The 17,523-nt window shown below is 38.9% G+C and overlaps 1 protein-coding gene across 1 annotated transcript in view; it reads left to right on the top strand.

The window, feature by feature from the left end:
- The window catches only part of IMPG1 (interphotoreceptor matrix proteoglycan 1), a 164,620-nt gene that overhangs the window by 95,006 nt on the left and 52,091 nt on the right, over positions 1 to 17,523 (top strand). The window contains exons 3-6 of the mRNA XM_087889550.1: positions 10,793 to 10,959; positions 11,947 to 11,975; positions 15,344 to 15,411; positions 16,472 to 16,518. Coding sequence (XP_087745676.1) covers positions 10,793 to 10,959; positions 11,947 to 11,975; positions 15,344 to 15,411; positions 16,472 to 16,518 — 311 coding nt within the window. The remainder of the gene's footprint in view (positions 1 to 10,792; positions 10,960 to 11,946; positions 11,976 to 15,343; positions 15,412 to 16,471; positions 16,519 to 17,523) is intronic.

The following is a 17,523-nucleotide window of genomic DNA, read 5'->3' as shown; positions in this document are numbered from 1 at the left end:
CAAACAGTGGTGAGTTGCTACCGGTTCGCCCCGGATTGGGAGTGGGAGGCTCCGCCCACCCGCCCAGACCAGGGGTGGGTTCTACTTACCTTTACTACCGATTCGCAATGGGGCCAAGGGGCGCAGAAGCATTTTGATGACATTGGGGTCGGTGGGCGGAGCCTCCTACCAGTTTTACTACCGGTAAGTTCTGTAGAACCAGTGCAAACCGGGGAGCAACCCACCACTAGCCCAGACTAGTGTGCACATGCCCACAAGCAAACCGGTAGCGATGGGTTTTGAAACCCGCCCCTGGTCCCAAACATTAAAGTCTTAGCTTCATTACACAAGCCTGGCTTTTAAATTTGTTGGTGATAAGTAATATATTCCTTCTATCAATGGACACATAGAGTAATTTTAACATCTCCTGGTAAGAGAACGCCATAAAAAGATCATGAGAATGCTTTATAAGATCTAAGCCATCCTGGGAAGGCCGAAAGCATTTGACTGGAGGCACTACGAATATAATACTAATTTAGCATTTTACAATTTTATTTTGTTCCATGTCCTTTGCTGATGTGTTTTTGTTTTGGTTCGTCTCCAGCATACATATTATCTGCAAGAGGTCTGCTTTCCTTTTCAACCAATTCAAGCTGGTTTGTGTGATACAAGAAAAACGTATGGCTTTTGTTTGTTAGGAACAGATTAATGGGCTTCTGTGGCCTGACTCACACACTTTCAGTTTCGAACAGCAGGCTCTCAAATATTTGTGTGCATGTTAGCCCTTCTTGCTGTGTTTGTTGTGTTAATTGCATAAGACTACTAACAAGAGTCCACGGAGGAAACTGTCAGGCCTCTTCCTTACAGCCATGAGATTTTAGCCTGCTGTGTGCTGGTTCATAAGCCTCTTCCCAGCCTTATTAGCTTTGTGCATTTGCATGTGCTTGCTCCTATTTACCCGAATGAGAAGGCAGAAGCCAGCAGCTGCCCAGAGCCCTAAGGGATATTATGCCCCATCATAGCTACTGCCTTGGTATTCTGTTTAGTTATTCATCCCCAGGAAAGATCAGTTAAACTTTCAACCAATTAGTTGCAAATACACACAAGGGGAAAGCTGTTTTCATGGGGATTCTGCTTCAATCAAAGCAGACTTTCTTTCTGTGGAAATTCACTGAGAGAACTGAAATGCACGGAACTAAGAATGGGCTCTTTTGACATAACCTTTTCTATTCACAGTTGATGCTAGGCCACACTTTATAAATTATGTCTTGTTGAACAATCTAGAAACAAGGCAGAACCAGTCTTGTGGAGGAGCAAAATATGTATGGTTTGTCTGTTTCTAGTTTGGTTCCCCCCCCCCCACTTTTTAAAGCTCACCTATACAGCACATTAACCAGAGATTTACAACTCAACCATGTATTCTTATTCCAGGGGTGAAATCCAGCAGGTTCTGACAGGTTCTGGAGAACTGGTAGCGGAAATTTTGAGTAGTTCGGAGAACCAGCATATACCACTTCTGGCTGGCCTCAGAGTGGGGTGGGAAAGGAGATTTTGCAGTATCCTTCCCCTGAAATGGGGAGGGAATGGAGATTTTGCAGTATCCTTCTCCTACCACGCCCCCAAGCCACGCCCACAGAACTGATAGTAAAAAAATTTGGATTTCACCACTGCCTTATTCACTGATCATACTATGCAACAAATGCAGTCAGTATGGCAATAACAAAGCATGGTTTCTAATAGTAGTTTTCTGCCCTACAGTGAATCGTAGTTTCCTTGCCAATTTTTCTGCATGTCAGGTTAAGAGAACAATAGTCAATTTGGATGGTTTTTTTTGTCCCCCCCCCCCTTGGTATAGTGGTTAAGGCACCAAGTTAGAAACTCACCAGTTGAGTTCTAGACCTGCCTTAGGCACAAAACCAGCTGGGTGACCTTAGGCCAGTCCTTCTCTCTCACCCCTAGGAAGCAAGCAATGGCAACCCACTTCTGAAACCTTGCCAAGAAAATTGCAGGGATTGGTCTAGGCCAGAGGTCTCCAACCTGGGCAACTTTAAGACTTGTGGATGTCAATTCCCAGAGTTCAGGTCTAGGCAGTCAGCAGGAATCAGTTCTGACTGTAAGGCACAAATATATACAGAGAGAGACATACCTATGTACCTATATATATGTATTTGAAATAATATTTGTGAATGTTATTATAAAATAGCTGTTTTTGAAACTTGCCAAAATGGTTGCCACAGTAGGCTCTTTTTCATTTCCTTTGGCCTTCTATTGCCAAAGTACTGAGATGCAGTTACCAATATTTGAGGGGAGGGTGGGTGGCAGATTAGACTGGTAGTTCCCAATCTTTTATATTTTATGCCATCAATCATTATTTCAAAGAACCTGAGTGTCAGAAGATAGAAATTTTTGTCAAGGTCATATATATGTTGTGGGGAGTTATTCTAATTGTTAGTTATATAAAGATTTTAAAGTTTTTCTTTTTTAAAAAAACTGCAGAAATGCTATTGATACTCATTTCTATTCCTGTTATTATAAAACACAAAAATCTAAGAAATAGTTTCATCACTTAGAACGTTTGTGATAATTATATGTATTTGGTTTGGGATGCCTGCTAATTTTGATGTTTGTTTGTTTGTTTGTTTGTTTGTGGCTTTAGCAAGAAACTCCCTTTTTCATACACAGAAAGAGAGGCAGTGAGGCAAAGATTCCTCCAAGTTTCATTATTTTTCCATATCTATATCAGAGTGTTGTGAATTTAATAAGACAAACACAACTTTTGGGTTAATCAGAGACAGATTTTATATATATTGCGCAATAGGTTCAAGGCTCTGTACATGAAGCGTTGAACAAAGACAGGAATTAGGTACAATGGTTTTATACCCTTCTAGACAAAGGATTCTTTTGAAGTCAGCAGTTCATATGGTCCTATACATTTATCAATTTTTAATTGACATTACAGTTTCTTTGCAAAACAGTCATAATTCTTTTTGTAGATTACTGAAGCATCTCTTTTATCTTTTGACGATGGACAACTTTTAACTCATGTGGATCCCCTTGACCTAACCAACCTTTAAGCTGTATGTCATTAGAATGTTCCTTTCTTCTGACAACTTAGAGGCCTCCTAGAGGAACCAAAAGGATTTTGGCTGAGTTTGTACTTTTTCCAACCGGATGCATTGCTTTTTAGAATAGAGTGAATAGAAAGTTATCCAGTGGTCATCCATCAGAGCCCGCTTCATTACATTATTCCCCCCTCTGAAAGTTTTTCAATGCAGAAACTTTCACTATTCTCATATAAGTTTAACTTCTGAGTATACAAGATTCCAATAAACAAATTACCATATATAGGGTCTAACAAAAGATAATTAATAAAAGTAAAGGATAGGTAGTTCTTGATTGTTTTTCTACTCTCTTGATTCTTGGGAGATTCTCTACCTTTTTCTACAGGTTCCATTTCCTCATATGGGTCTGCCTCAGAATCTTTATGTTCTTCCACAGGATATGGACCAAGTTGATTAAGAAAACGTTCTATCAGAGCTAGTTCCTTTTCAACTTGAATCTCCTTTACTGTTCTTATTTATATATGTTTCAGCATAGGGATTGCACAAGGAATAAAAGCTAGGCCTGTCACCGCCATATTAATTCACCCGGATCCAGGCAACCAAGAAAACCACATGTCAGTTGTTTATAACCTCTGACCTATCTTGGAAGCCCTATCCTACAATTCCTTGGCAGTTTCTCTGACCACACCTGATTTGTTACATGTTCCTGTCCAGTTTGTTGGTAAACACAAATATGCATCCTTTCCACATAAGAAGATTTATGGAAAAGGCATACATTCAGTAGTTCCTTGCATTAGTCCAGACCCCTAAGTCCCTGCCACAAACATTCCTGCCAGTGGTTGCAATGGGACTTCCAGTGAGGGGTCCTTCTGTTTATCTCTGAGAATTGGTCCTTCAAAAAACATATCGAGAGGTAGTATTTCCAGGTGGAAAAAGAATACACAAATCTAATTTGGACTTTAAGTTGAACCAGAGCGGAAATTCTGAAGGTTGAAATGGTCTTGGACAGATTCCATCCACCCCACTTTCCCTTCTTAAAGTTTATTTCTGGTAGCCTTTGTTCTAACCCAGAGTTATGGTTTGACAGGAACAGCATGATAAGATGTAGGGCTAGTAGATAAACATAAGCAGCATTTCTGACCTAGGGTAGGGTCATACTGTTTAACAAGATCTTGACTTTATTCCAAAATCCGTGATATATAGTCTCCTCTATGCAATTGTTGTAGAGGCCCATTTTCCTTATCTATTCCCCCCTCAGCTGGGAATGTCAATAGTGCAACCTTAGGTGGTGGAGTTGACTTAGGTCTAAGGTAACGACCTCGTGCATAGACAGTGCGTTGTTGGCGGTAGCGAACTTGACCTAAAGTGTCTCCACTTGGGGAATCAATGTTCCTTACATGGTTACTTGAGAATGCAAGAGCGAATAATGTCCAAAGCCATAAACAAATCATAATCAACTATGGTGTGAAACTCACTACGTCAGAGAGAGGGTTAGTGGTGCATGTGATTTTGGAAACAGGAGTAGCAATAAAAATCCTAGGTCTACCACAAAAACGTTCCTTATATATGTAAAACAAAATTACTAGCAAGATTAGAAAAACAAATACCCACAAAACGTATTCCCAAACTTCTAATAACATTAGCATGTGTAAGAAAGTGTTATATTAAAGCTAATAATATGTATATGTACAATGTGAAGGCAGTTGTCCCCTTTACAAATCTTCCGCCGTGCGTAGAGAATCAGCTTCCGGAGTGATTCAGCAGGGCTGGCGATCACCTGGTATCAGTCTCATCCAGTGTATCCAGGATCATCCTCCTAAGATCTTAAAAACACAATTACAAAACCAATACATCTGGGCGAGTGCGCAAAGTAATCTGAGCAGTTGTAGTCCTTTTCAGTTGGGAAATAGCATAGGCAACCACTGAATCCTAAGAAAGAAAAAATACAAAAATAGTGCAGATGATGAAGAATGCTATTCCCACTGGTGGCTGGATCCTTTGGATCATCAACTTCAATGGTTTTCCTTGATGAGATTGAGCCCGTTCACTTGGGGTCTAACTTCCGTCCAGTTTGGATTAACATCCAATCATCGTGGTGGAATTTGTGGACTGGAAACTTCAAAGGTGGTGTTTGGGCTAATAGTCCTTGTTTCCTAAAAACTTTAAAATATCTGGACAAGTTATACACATATTGTTTCAATACTTTGTCACTGGTTTCCAAGGAAGTAATGCATATGCTTCCTGTAGTGAAAACTACTCCAAACAACAGTTCATATGATGATAATCTGTCTAGGTTGGGTAAAACTCTTGACACCACTGTTGCTGTAGCATTACTGCAGATAAAAGCTGCAACCCACCCTGTGAGGTGGTTCACTATGACTAATAAATATTTTACACTCCCCACTTTTGGTAATTCTGTAAAATCCACATGAATACATTGAAATGGTCTTAAAGCTGGTGATACATCTTACCCATATGTTGTTTTCTGACAGCATGTTCATTCACCTTTGTACAAACCAAACATTTGTTTATAAGTGATGTTACTAAAGGATATATCCCAATACAATCATAGCTTAGTTTAAAAGTTCATGTAAATAGCCTGAAGTCCCCAATGACTCCACCCATATTTTGCCAAATGATGTCCAAAGACTAAGGGTTACAATGCATTAAGCAATAGCCATCATAAAGTCAGCTTATTGCCCCCCACAAACTGGGTCCTCAATTCACCTACCTTAGAAAGGATGGAAGGCTGAGTCAACCTTGAGCCTGGTGAGATTCGAATTTACAGTAATTGCAGACAGCTGGTGTTAAATTACAATGCATTTATCCACTGAGCTATCCAGGCTCCCTGTCCATAGAGCTTAATTTAATGAATACAATTCAAAGGTTTGAGCAGACCAATTTCAAGGCAATTTGTCTCCAGGGGGTGTCCCTCCAAATCTGGTCTTGTTTTTGTATGGAGACCAATTATTTCAACACCATAAAGTTCTCATCCAAGGTGATCCATTGATCTGGTGTTGGTTAAGAACTGTGCTTGATTCAAATTGAAATCTGCAGGTAAAATCAAATCTGTGTTGCATTAAAATTGTTTTATTTTTGTTTAGAATTTTGAATCAGATAACCACCACTGAAGGATAGTTCTGACTTGATGTGGGGTGCTTACAATGAGGGCTCCCTCAAAAGGTCAATTTCCTACTTTCTGAGCCAACACCCCTCGTGCAATTCAATTTGTGTGTGTGTGTGTGTGTGTGTGTGTGTGTACAAAGAGACCGAATGGCTTTTCCAAATTTAGCAAACCCAATACAGGAGCCCTGGTTAAAGCCTGTTTCAAATTTTCAAGGCTTCCTCTTCCATGTCCCTCTCATTTCAAACTCCAAGATCCAGATTCAATTAATTTTGCATAGAATTGTCTTAATTCTTGCTTGTTTATAGATGGAGGCGGAGACGCTACCCCTCCTTTCTATCAGGAGTGAATTTTTTTTTTTCTCCTGTGGGGGGGGGAAGTCTTTCCCTTTAAAGATTGCTGAAAGGCAAAGCTTTCCCTTCAAAACTCCTGGAATCAGTTTTATTGTTCCTAGTAAGGCAAGCAAGAAACAAACACATCTTTTATTCTTCCTTTTGTTGTGGAAATTAAGGCGGCATCTCAGTTTCTTAATGGCCCATTGGTAAAGGTGGGGGCTGAACTCTGCCGGAGTTTCTGCCTATTTTCTTTAGGGGAATTTTCTTGTGCTTTTAATATTGAGCTTCTCAATTCTTCCAACACTCCCTTCACTGATGAAGTGTATTCAAATGCTTTGTTCACTTAATCTGATCTCTGTCAACGAAAAAACACCACTTCTCTTCTACTTCTTACCACTTCCACATTTCTTTCTTCCAACCTTCATAACTTTCCAAAAACACATCACATACCTTCTCCTTTCCATCAATTCTACTTTCTCTAACTCCTTCTTATTATAACATTCAATTCCTCCTACCACTGCCATCCTGATTTCCAAGCCAGCACAAGTCTGTATAGACAAACTTAAAGGCAACTTTCTGACTTCCCTTAAAACTTCCTCTCTTCCTTCAACTACCGTATATCCCTCTATAAACAAATTAGCTCCTCAGCACCAATTATCTAATCTCCCCGCAAACTGAAGTGAAAAAAAAAAAAAACAAGCATACTCTCGAGGCAGAATCCAACATTTTAGACAAAAATGCCACTGAATCTCTCCCACCACACATCGCAATTTCCAACTCATCTCTGTGACAATTCCCAAAAAGGGCAGTAACTTGTGCTACTAGCAAACAAACATATAAACAACAAACAAACATACAAACGAACAAACGTGCCATCTGTTAAGGATGCAGAATGCACACAGACATAAAAAACATTAAGAACAAACAATTAAATGGATCCGGCTCAATTTAAAACCTCAGAAATTTAAAACATCCGATTTAAAATTATGTTGCTAACCCAGCCTGGCGAAACAACAGGATTCTGAGTACAGGTTTAATGAAGCGTTTTTAAACCTCCAAAAATTTCCAGAAAAAATAAAATCAAAATTGTATTCAGAGCAGAAAAGTTTTCATATGCAAATTAAAGAGACCTAGCAGCAACAGCATTAGCCGATCACTCACTTCCCTCTCCCTTCTCTGGCTGGTTCTCTGAGAGAAAAAAAAATGGTTAAACCGTAGGCCCCCCCTCTTTCGTGCCTCTCATTTCCCAGGGAAAAAAAGGAGTGGGTGAGAGAAAGGAAAAAAAAAAGTTAAAAGGAACTGTTTCTCTCTTACAAAGGAAAAGGAGGGGGGGGGAGAGGGAAAAATATGTACAGCACGCAAGGAAGCCTCGCTTCTCTCTTCCATTCAGCATTCTTACAACAAAGCAACACAGTATTATTACTATACTAACATTAGTATTTCTCTAATTTCTCACTTTATCAACACACAGGCTTTTCATATTTGTACTGCAATCAGACTTCTTTAAACCAATTTCACATACAAAAAATCCCACTTCATGCAAACCAACCATTACAATAATCTCAAATATCTCTCACAGCCTCAAGCACAAATCATCTCACTTTGCTGGCAGCCACACATATCACAATCAATTAAATTCCAGTCAAATTTACACACTATCATTATATATATACATATATTTAACAGAAATCACACCAAATTGATTAAATCATATCTGTTTTCCCATTTAGACAGGCTTCACCTTTTTAACTGCCTGCTAAACCCCAGGAGGGAAGAACAGTAAACTCTGGCTGTTTAAGAATGTCAGTTTATCAGAAAATTTATAACACTGCAATTAGTTCTTCTCTTACCACACATAAGATTACACACAATACTTAGTACTTAATTTCAACACTTAAATACTTAATTCCAATTCCAGAGACTTCAGCTCGCCAACTGGTCTCCTAGGAGATTGATCAGATCTCACTCTTCCACCCGTTTAAAGGGTAGGTACCCCTAAATAGAGAGACTTTAACTCTCTGATTTATACTTACCTGTTTTCTTTTCCTCTTTCTTTCTTTCTTTCTTTCTTTTTTTTGAGTCTGTGTCTGATCAACCTTCAAGGATTCTTGACTAGCCTGTCTTCGTCAGCGGGTTTACGGCACCTCCTCACTGAATCTCCGTGGACTTCAAAGGAGTCCTAATGGCCGGCTAGTGGATTTTCCTTGGAGAGGTGTCGATTCCCACCGAGGCAGGCTGCCTGGTAGAACAAAAGTTCTCTGCCTTGTAGTCCCATCTGGGGTGCCATAAATGTTGTGAATTTAATAAGACAAACACAACTTTTGGGTTAATCAGAGACAGATTTTATATATATTGCGCAATAGGTTCAAGGCTCTGTACATGAAGCATTGAACAAAGACAGGAATTAGGTACAATGGTTTTATACCCTTCTAGACAAAGGATTCTTTTGAAGTCAGCAGTTCATATGGTCCTATACATTTATCAATTTTTAATTGACATTACAGTTTCTTTGCAAAACAGTCATAATTCTTTTTGTAGATTACTGAAGCATCTCTTTTATCTTTTGACGATGGACAACTTTTAACTCATGTGGATCCCCTTGACCTAACCAACCTTTAAGCTGTATGTCATTAGAATGTTCCTTTCTTCTGACAACTTAGAGGCCTCCTAGAGGAACCAAAAGGATTTTGGCTGAGTTTGTACTTTTTCCAACCGGATGCATTGCTTTTTAGAATAGAGTGAATAGAAAGTTATCCAGTGGTCATCCATCAGAGCCCGCTTCATTACATTAAGAGCTGCTGTAAAAAGGATCTACTGTAAACTGCCCAAGCCATATTTTTGAAATGAAAACTTGGAAGTGTTGTGGAAAGCAAGCTATGTTCATCCCTGCCACCACAATCCTAGTTAGAAAGCCCTTGCTCACATTTCACTGTCTAGCATTTTAATTTCATGACAAAAATAAGTTAAATTTCAATCATTGCATTATCATTAGCCATTTTGTCATTTAATATTAATATTTTCTTCTGCTATTTGGAAAATGTAGGTTACCAACACTGGCATAAAATGTTACTTTATCTGGGTGAATAATGAAGTGTTTCAATCAAATGAAATAAGAGTTTTCCCTTCCCTGGTATAATAGCTCCCCCCCCCCGAGAATCGGGCGTGCCTTCAGAGTGTGTGTGTGTGTGTGTGTGTGTGTGTGTGTGTGTGTGTCTCCACTGCTGGAAAAAGAGCTAGTGCACCTCCCAGGACTTCCATTATGAGTATGGTGAAAGAGAGAGATTCCTGGTAGATTGGAGCCATTTTAGGGGCAAAAGGAGTGAGCTTCGATTTCCACAGGCACTTAGAGACTTTGCTAGTCTTCTGTGTGTGAGAGAGACACTCTTTGCTGGGGTTGCCGGTGCTTGTAATAAAGGAAACGTTAGGAAGGAAAAAACAACAGTGTGCTTGTCGTGTTTGGGAGCCGGGTCAGAACATTTAGAGGCCATTGAATCTGAACCTCTTTGGCCAGTGCTGAGGCCTTTTCTCTCAATCCTGGCCCAAAACAGTTTAAGGACAACTGGATTGCTGCATTGAAACAAATTGGGTGGCTTCTTTCCTTCAGCAAAGTAAATCCCGCTGTCTCTGCAATGCAAACAACTCCACTGAAGAAAATCATTTTGCGTGTATCTATGATAAGATTTGCATGTATCTATGATATATGAGGGACGTGGTGGCTCAGTAGCTAAGACGCTGAGGTTGTCAATAGAAAGGTCGGCAGTTCAGCGATTCGAATCCCTAGTGCCGCATAACAGAGTGAGCTCCCTGTTACTTGTCCAAGCTTCTGCCAACCTAGCAGTTCGAAAGCACGTAAAAAATGCAAGTAGAAGGTGGGGAAGGTAACAATGACTTTGGTGTTTAGTCACATGACCATGGCCACATGACTACAGAGATGTCTTCGGACAGCGCTGGCTCTTTGGCTTTGAAACGGAGATGAGCACCACCCCCTAGAGTCGGGAACGATTACCACAAATGTGTGTGGGAATCTTTACCTTTACCTTATGATAAGTCCTGTTACCTGGGACAATAATGAATTATTTGTTGTGAATGAAAGAAAAAAAAAGATCCTGCTAATTATTCAATGTTCTAACAATATGAAATATAAAGTTGCTTTTCTTTCTGATAATGACATAAAGAAAAGAATGATCATGTGACCTAAGACAGATATTGAAGGGAACACTTGCATGACTGTGATCAAATTTGGCGAAAGACTTTCTGTAAAGTATTTGTATTCTTACTTCTTACTCCTTCAGTTTGCCAGGAAGCAGTATGGGAGGCTTTCCAGATCTTTTTGGATCGGATTCCAGGTACAACCGAATATCAGAACTGGGTGACAGCTTGTCAGAGAGAAACCTTCTATATATTTGACATTGGAAAAAATTTTAGTAATTCCCAAGAACACCTGGAGATAATTCAAAGGGTAAGACTTAAAATCTGCTTTTAACTATATAGAAGTATCTATATATTTATTTATTTATTTATTTATTTTATTTATTTATTTTGTCAACAAGTATAAGGAAACAAGTAACAGTATACCATGTTTCCCCAAAAATAATACCCTGTCTTATATTTTTTTGAACCCTGAAATAAGCGCCTGGCCTTATTGCCATGCGCTCAAAAGCCCAATTGGGCTTATTATCAGGGGATATCTTATTTTGGGGAAAACAGGGTAGACATAGACATGGACACACGAAAAAAGTTTGGCACAAATAAAAGGATATAAATAGGCAAAACATAGCCATAAACACACAGAATGATTACATATAAATGGGGACAGTAGGACAGGTACGGTAGGCACGCTGGTGTGCTTATGCACGCCCGCTTAGGGACCTCTTAAGAAACATGAAAGGTCCACGGTAGACAGTTTAAGGTAAAAGGTATGGGGATTAGAGAGACTAACAACAGGATCAGGTAGAGTGTTCCAGACATTTACTACTCTATTGCAAAAGTCATATTTCCTACAATCAAGATTAGAGAAATTTACATTGAGTTTGAATCTATTGATAGCCCTTGTGTTATTACGGTTGAAATTAAAATACTCTTTTACAGGTAAAACATTTTGGTAAATAATCTTATGAACTAAGCATAGGTCAGAATGTAGACAGCGTAGTTCAAGGCTAACCAGACCTAAAATTTCAAGCCTGGTGGGATAGGGAATTTTATTTCGGGCAGAAAATTTGAGTACTCTTCTAGTAAAATATCTCTGGACCCTCTTTAATGTATTGATGTCTGAAATATATAATAGCAATGCATAGCAATATTATCAGAGCAAGAAAATGAGGCCTTGAACTAATAATTGAATCATACCTGACATGATAATAGATTGTTATCTTCCAATTGTTGGTTAATTAGCTCCCAAATAATCCTCTTCTTTCTTTTAATTTTTTTTTTTTTTTTTTTTTTGCAGCGAGTAAAGCATAGAACATTCCAGGATAGGTAAGTAATCAAAACAGAAGACTTCACATATATATGTGTGTGTGAAAGCAAATATGTGCTTAGTCAATATGTTTAAATCTATTCTATGACAGTCAGGAAGAATGAAGAAAATTATCATCGCCTCTCATTCATGAGTGATGTTCCTGACTATCAATGAATCAGGATCTTTCATGAAGAATTTACTCTACAATCCTATCCAGTTTGCAAAAACGCTTGAAGTAATCAATCTCATATCTGATCAACCTATGCAAAATTTTGCACAAAATTGTGCAAAATTGTGTATCATGTTTTAAGATACATGCATATTAAAAAAATTGCAGTAGCATGACTGAACCCATAAGATGAAAGGCTGGAAGTGTTAAACCTCTCCTCTCCAAAACCCCCGAGGTCCACATCCTTATCTCTGTCTGCTGTTTTGATGCAGTGACCTTGTAGTTCTTACTGACATCCTCTGTCTTTCAGCAGTTGCTTCTATCTGGAGATCTTTCCCTTAATTGTTCAGTCACTAAATCATGTCCAACTCTTCGCAGGCCATGGACCAGAGCCTGCTAGCCCCCACACCTGTCCTCCACTGCCCACCCCCCCACCAAAGTTTACACAAATTCTTGTTGATTGCATTGATGACTCTAACCCCTTAACCTCAGTGCATAACAGAAATAGAAATAATCTTGGGAAAACAGGCAAAGAGACTAAGGGAATGGTCAGATTAAAGACATTTTAGCAAGCAGAATGATTATGGGTGGGTCAAAAGAAGGTACCCTCCCTAGTTTCTTAGGCTATAAAGAGAATGGGGATGACTTTCAGACTTGCAAGTTTGATGTCAGCCTTGCAACCTAGACTGGATGGAAAGTATGACCAGATGAGCTAATTGTTATTTTATTATAAGGTTAGATTAACAGAATCTCACAAATCTGAAAGCCTAGCATTTCAAAGATAAAACATTTTGCTCTAAGACAAGAGGAGTCATTTCGATGACGTGCCTTTGTATAGAACCCATGCCATGCAGGATGAAGGATGAAGTTTCCATGTCTGAGATAATATAGGAGGAGAGACATGTTACTCTATGGGGCTAAAAAAAAATCAGGAGTCTAGTAGTTCATTATTAATATATGATAGCCTATAAAGGACAATGACACTGCATTTTTTCAGGCACTGGATTGCAGGCTGATACCTGCATACAGTTTGAAGTGGATTTTCATAAGCAACAAGAGTCAACAGGCCAATTATGCTGACATGGGGACCAGGTCCTGCAACAAATCCCTATTTCTGCCTTGCCCCCACATCTTCCCCAAGAGCACCACCATAAGTCCTAACATTTACGCACACAAGATTAGGTGTTCTTCTCCTAATGTGATATATGCCACCATCTGCTACTAATGTCCCTCTGGATTATACATTGGATAAATGGGAAAAATATTTTTTAAAAAATAATGTTGACAAACTTGACCACAAGACTAAAAACAAAGACAAATGTCAGAGTTTTTCCATATTCCCGGGATATTTTATAGTAGAAGTCAAATTGATTTTGGGGTTGGGGGGGGTGGGGTGGAGAATGGAACTTTAATTTTACCAAAGAGTGAGAAATTGCTGAAGTTATGTATAGTAACTTTTCATGCAATCTCAATGAACTCAACAGGTTTTTAATATGTTGTTATAGTTAATTGTAGTGGAATGTGGGGGCTCAGTGGCTAAGATGCTGCGTTTGTCGATCAAAAGGTCGGCAGTTCAGCAGTTCAAATCCCTAGTGCTGCGTAATGAGTTGAGCTCCTGTTACTTGTCCCAGCTTCTGCCAACCTAGCAGTTCGAAAGCACATAAAAAATGCAAGTAGAAAAATAGGGACCACCTTTGGTGGGAAGGTAACAGCATTCCGTGCGCCTTTGGCGTTTAGTCATGCCGGCCACATGACTATGGAGACATCTTCAGACAGTGCTGGCTCTTTGGCTTTGAAACGGAGATGAGCACCGCCCCCTAGAGTCGGGAACGACTAGCAAGGGGAACCTTTACCTTTACTTTTACCTTATAGTTAATTGATAAGGTATTTGTAATTTAACTCAAATGTAACCTGCACCTGCATTTGTCTTCCTTCCTTACCCCAATTTAAATTTTACATCAGCCTGGTTATTCTGTGCTTCTGATGAAGAGAATTGCAGCTCATGAAAGCATAGGCCTTTTAATTGTCAGAAAAGGTGCTATCAGACCCCTTCTGATATCTGAGATGAATGCATCTAGATTGATATGTCTACCCAGTATGGGTACCCCAAGGCTGCCATTTGTGAAAGAAGTCTGACTCTTCACTACTGCACTATTGATTAGCTTACTAGTAGAAACTGAATCACTTTCATAGTCCAAAGTGGTTTCGCTTTCTAACTAATCGTGATGCAAAATAACTGAACAATGTAAACTTAAGGGTGTAATTTATTTCTAATTATCATCTTCTGATTTCATATCCATTTTTGACATATAATTTATTTAAATACAATGTGATAGAACGTTTTGGTTTTGTCTACATTTTCAAGATATCCAATTATAATACTTGTTATATGTTCACACTTGTGCGTTTTTTAATGAAATAGTTTCCTTACATGAACTAAGGAGCTCTACCAGATGTGGGCTTCAAATATCCTGCAGATTATTGGATGGTAGCAGAGAGTTAGATTGTTCTGTGTCTTTTCCCTGCCTCCTTGAAGTCATCTGGATTTTTATAATCTGGATCAAGTGTTCCAGTATTATTCAGTAAAAAAGTTTCTTCTTGTGTAACATTTGTACTCCAAAATAAGAAGTGGACAGGAGCTGGTGCACGTAACAGGAGCTCACCCTGTCATGCAGTGCTCAGGTCTCGAACCCAGGCTGTCAGCTTCCCTGCCTAACTGCTGAGCCATCACGCCTCCTAGTACTAATTAGGCAATAGAAATCAGTACACTCTATGGATTAGGATATGATTAATAGAAACAAATAGCTGGTGCCCAAATAATGGAGGTATATAGTTTCTTCTTTGGGAAAAGCTCTCCTTACTCAGAGTTTTCACTAAAGATGCACTGCCAGAGCTTAATTTTTTTTATTGATAATGATAAATACATTTTTGATTAATATTTGCTGCTCATCTGATGAGAGTTGCCATAAGGATTTATGCCAGACAGTGTTTTCTTGGCAGGTTTCATTCATCAGGAGTACCATGAGCATATTGGAGAGCTAAATTATAGAAAATAAAATGTGTGCCTATTTTGCTGCGATTCTTTATTTTTAATTTGTAAAAGCATGTCTTTAGACAGAATGTGGCTTTAATGTCTAACTAGAAAGAAATGAATGCCTGCTCCTCTCATTTTCATAGTCTAATTTATAGTTTTGCTTATTATTTTTTTTCCCCCAGAAAAGAGGACATTTCTCCAGAAAAACCCAGTGGCAAAAAACCTGAAGAACCACCTTCTCTTGTCACAGGTAAAACTAAGCATGCATACTTTATGTTTCTACCAGTTTACATTACATCGTTCAAGCCTGTTATTGTTTGAGCACGTAATTCAGAGTTTGGAAATGCAGTAAATAGTGCGAGTGAAACGTAATGGAATGGCTTTTTATTGTAAACTTGGTTTGAGAAATATTTTAACACTTAAAACACTTAAAACACTGCAACATTTTACCCGTGTGATATTTATCATGCTTCCTTGGTGAAGAAAACCTGGCGAAGCTTTTAAAAAATAAATTTGCAACAAAGAAATCCCTTTGTATAGAATTAAATAACAAGTCAATAGAGGTTTGTTTTCATTAGTTGCTATAAAAGTGAATAGCTGAATGGGTTGATTATATATTCTTCCCCATACCCACAGAAAATGTACCTGAAATTGTGACTGATGTAATTAGTAACTGCCTAAAAAGCTGTGGGGTTTTTTTTTCCCCTCAGAACGCTTTATTTCTGAGAATTGCTCATTTTTCTCTAGAATATGGGCAACAGCAAATTCCAGAGTTCAGTAGAACTTTCCAGTACTAAGTCAGGAATTTTACACCTTCCTTCCTTCCTTCCTTCCTTCATAAAAAAAAAAAACCTTAATTACGGTATATGAAAGGGATCACATACAGTAGGGCTGTGAAACTCACGGCCCTACGGGCCGGATACATCACGTGCTGGCCACGCCCAGTTTTGCAAAGGGGGAAAAAGTCGCAATATATCATGTGACGCTGCCGTGACGACGCAAGTTTGACACTCCTGACATACAGTTTAGCTCTTAACATTTAATCCTAGGCACATTTATGTAGTGATTTCTCATTAAATCAAGTGGGATGTGTGTGCATAAGATCACAGCTTTTTCACAATACAGGTACTAGAATTATATGTAGCACAAGACCTGAATTTAGGTTTTGGTTTGTAACTTATTTTCAAAAGGAAACAACTCAGTTGTATTATTTTTGCTCTGAATTCTCATAATACTGAGTAGAAAGCCACACATTGGTAGATTTCTTTAATCCTTTTTTTAAAATTTCTGCTTCCCAATGATCTCTACAGATACCCTTGTGAATGAGATTGTCAATGACACCAAAACGCCAGGAAAGGTGAGGAGTCAATACCATTCTCTCTACTAAAGTGGTTGCACTTCATTTTCCCAACCTAGGAATTCACAGGGTGATCTAGGGAGACAGAAGTCTCCAAACTTGGTAATTTTAAGACTTGTGGACTTCAATTCCCAGATGGCTGAGGAATTCTGGGGATTGAAATCCACAAGTCTTAAAATTACCAAGTTTGGAGATCAAGGCTCTCCAGTACTTACTTTTCTTCTCCTCCCTTCACTTAGAATGGACATATTGATTAGGGTCTCTCTCCTCTCAGCTAACTGTGAATGATGTTGCTTGCCTATGCCTGAGAAACAGAAACAGACATTGAAGGGCTGCACCAATGTCCAAATAAAGCATTTTTTCATCCTTATTATATAACTCACTTCTTTTCTACATAGTAGAAATGCAAGTTCTCAAATCTAATTCTCCTACAAATCAACTAAGCATTTCCATGGTCTTTCTTCTCTGGCTTTAGTGCTATATTTCCTCCCCTACAATATTTATCTATCTTCTAAGCCTCCTGTATCTCCCTTTGCTGCCTGTAAAGTGAAAGCTATTCCCTTGATCAGCTTTTATTTTGCACTCTCTCTACCCAGTCCCTTTAGAGATTTATTCCAAACAGGTATCACATGCTTGGAGCCATATTGTAACTAGCACCTTCAATAATACAAGCTCCAGAGATCCCCATGATATCAGAATTGTACCTATGTTTGAATAATCCCTTCTAACTCCAGTAAGTGAATTACTTCAATCCCCTTAACGTTAAACAGGGTTTTGCTGGATGCCTTTCTTGTGTTTGAGTATCAATTAGCAGTAACAGAAGGTGTTTTTCTTCTTTTGGCCTTTTTGCTGTAATAAGAAAGTAGTGGAGAACAAAAGTGCCAACTGATAAAAGTACCCGAAGAAGGCAAAAACTGCTGCCTGCATTTTTCTCACTTTGGAGTGAAGCAGCAGATCTAATGGTAGAGATAGCCTTATTATCATACTCTCCTGAATCCATTCACA

The sequence above is a fragment of the Pantherophis guttatus genome, chromosome 1, assembly GCF_059756535.1.
Source record: "Pantherophis guttatus breed Tessera chromosome 1, ASM5975653v1, whole genome shotgun sequence".
In the NCBI taxonomy this organism is placed as follows: domain Eukaryota; kingdom Metazoa; phylum Chordata; class Lepidosauria; order Squamata; family Colubridae; genus Pantherophis; species Pantherophis guttatus.
The sequence above is the reverse complement of the archived record's forward strand: the minus strand, read 5'-3'. Positions and strand labels throughout refer to the sequence as shown.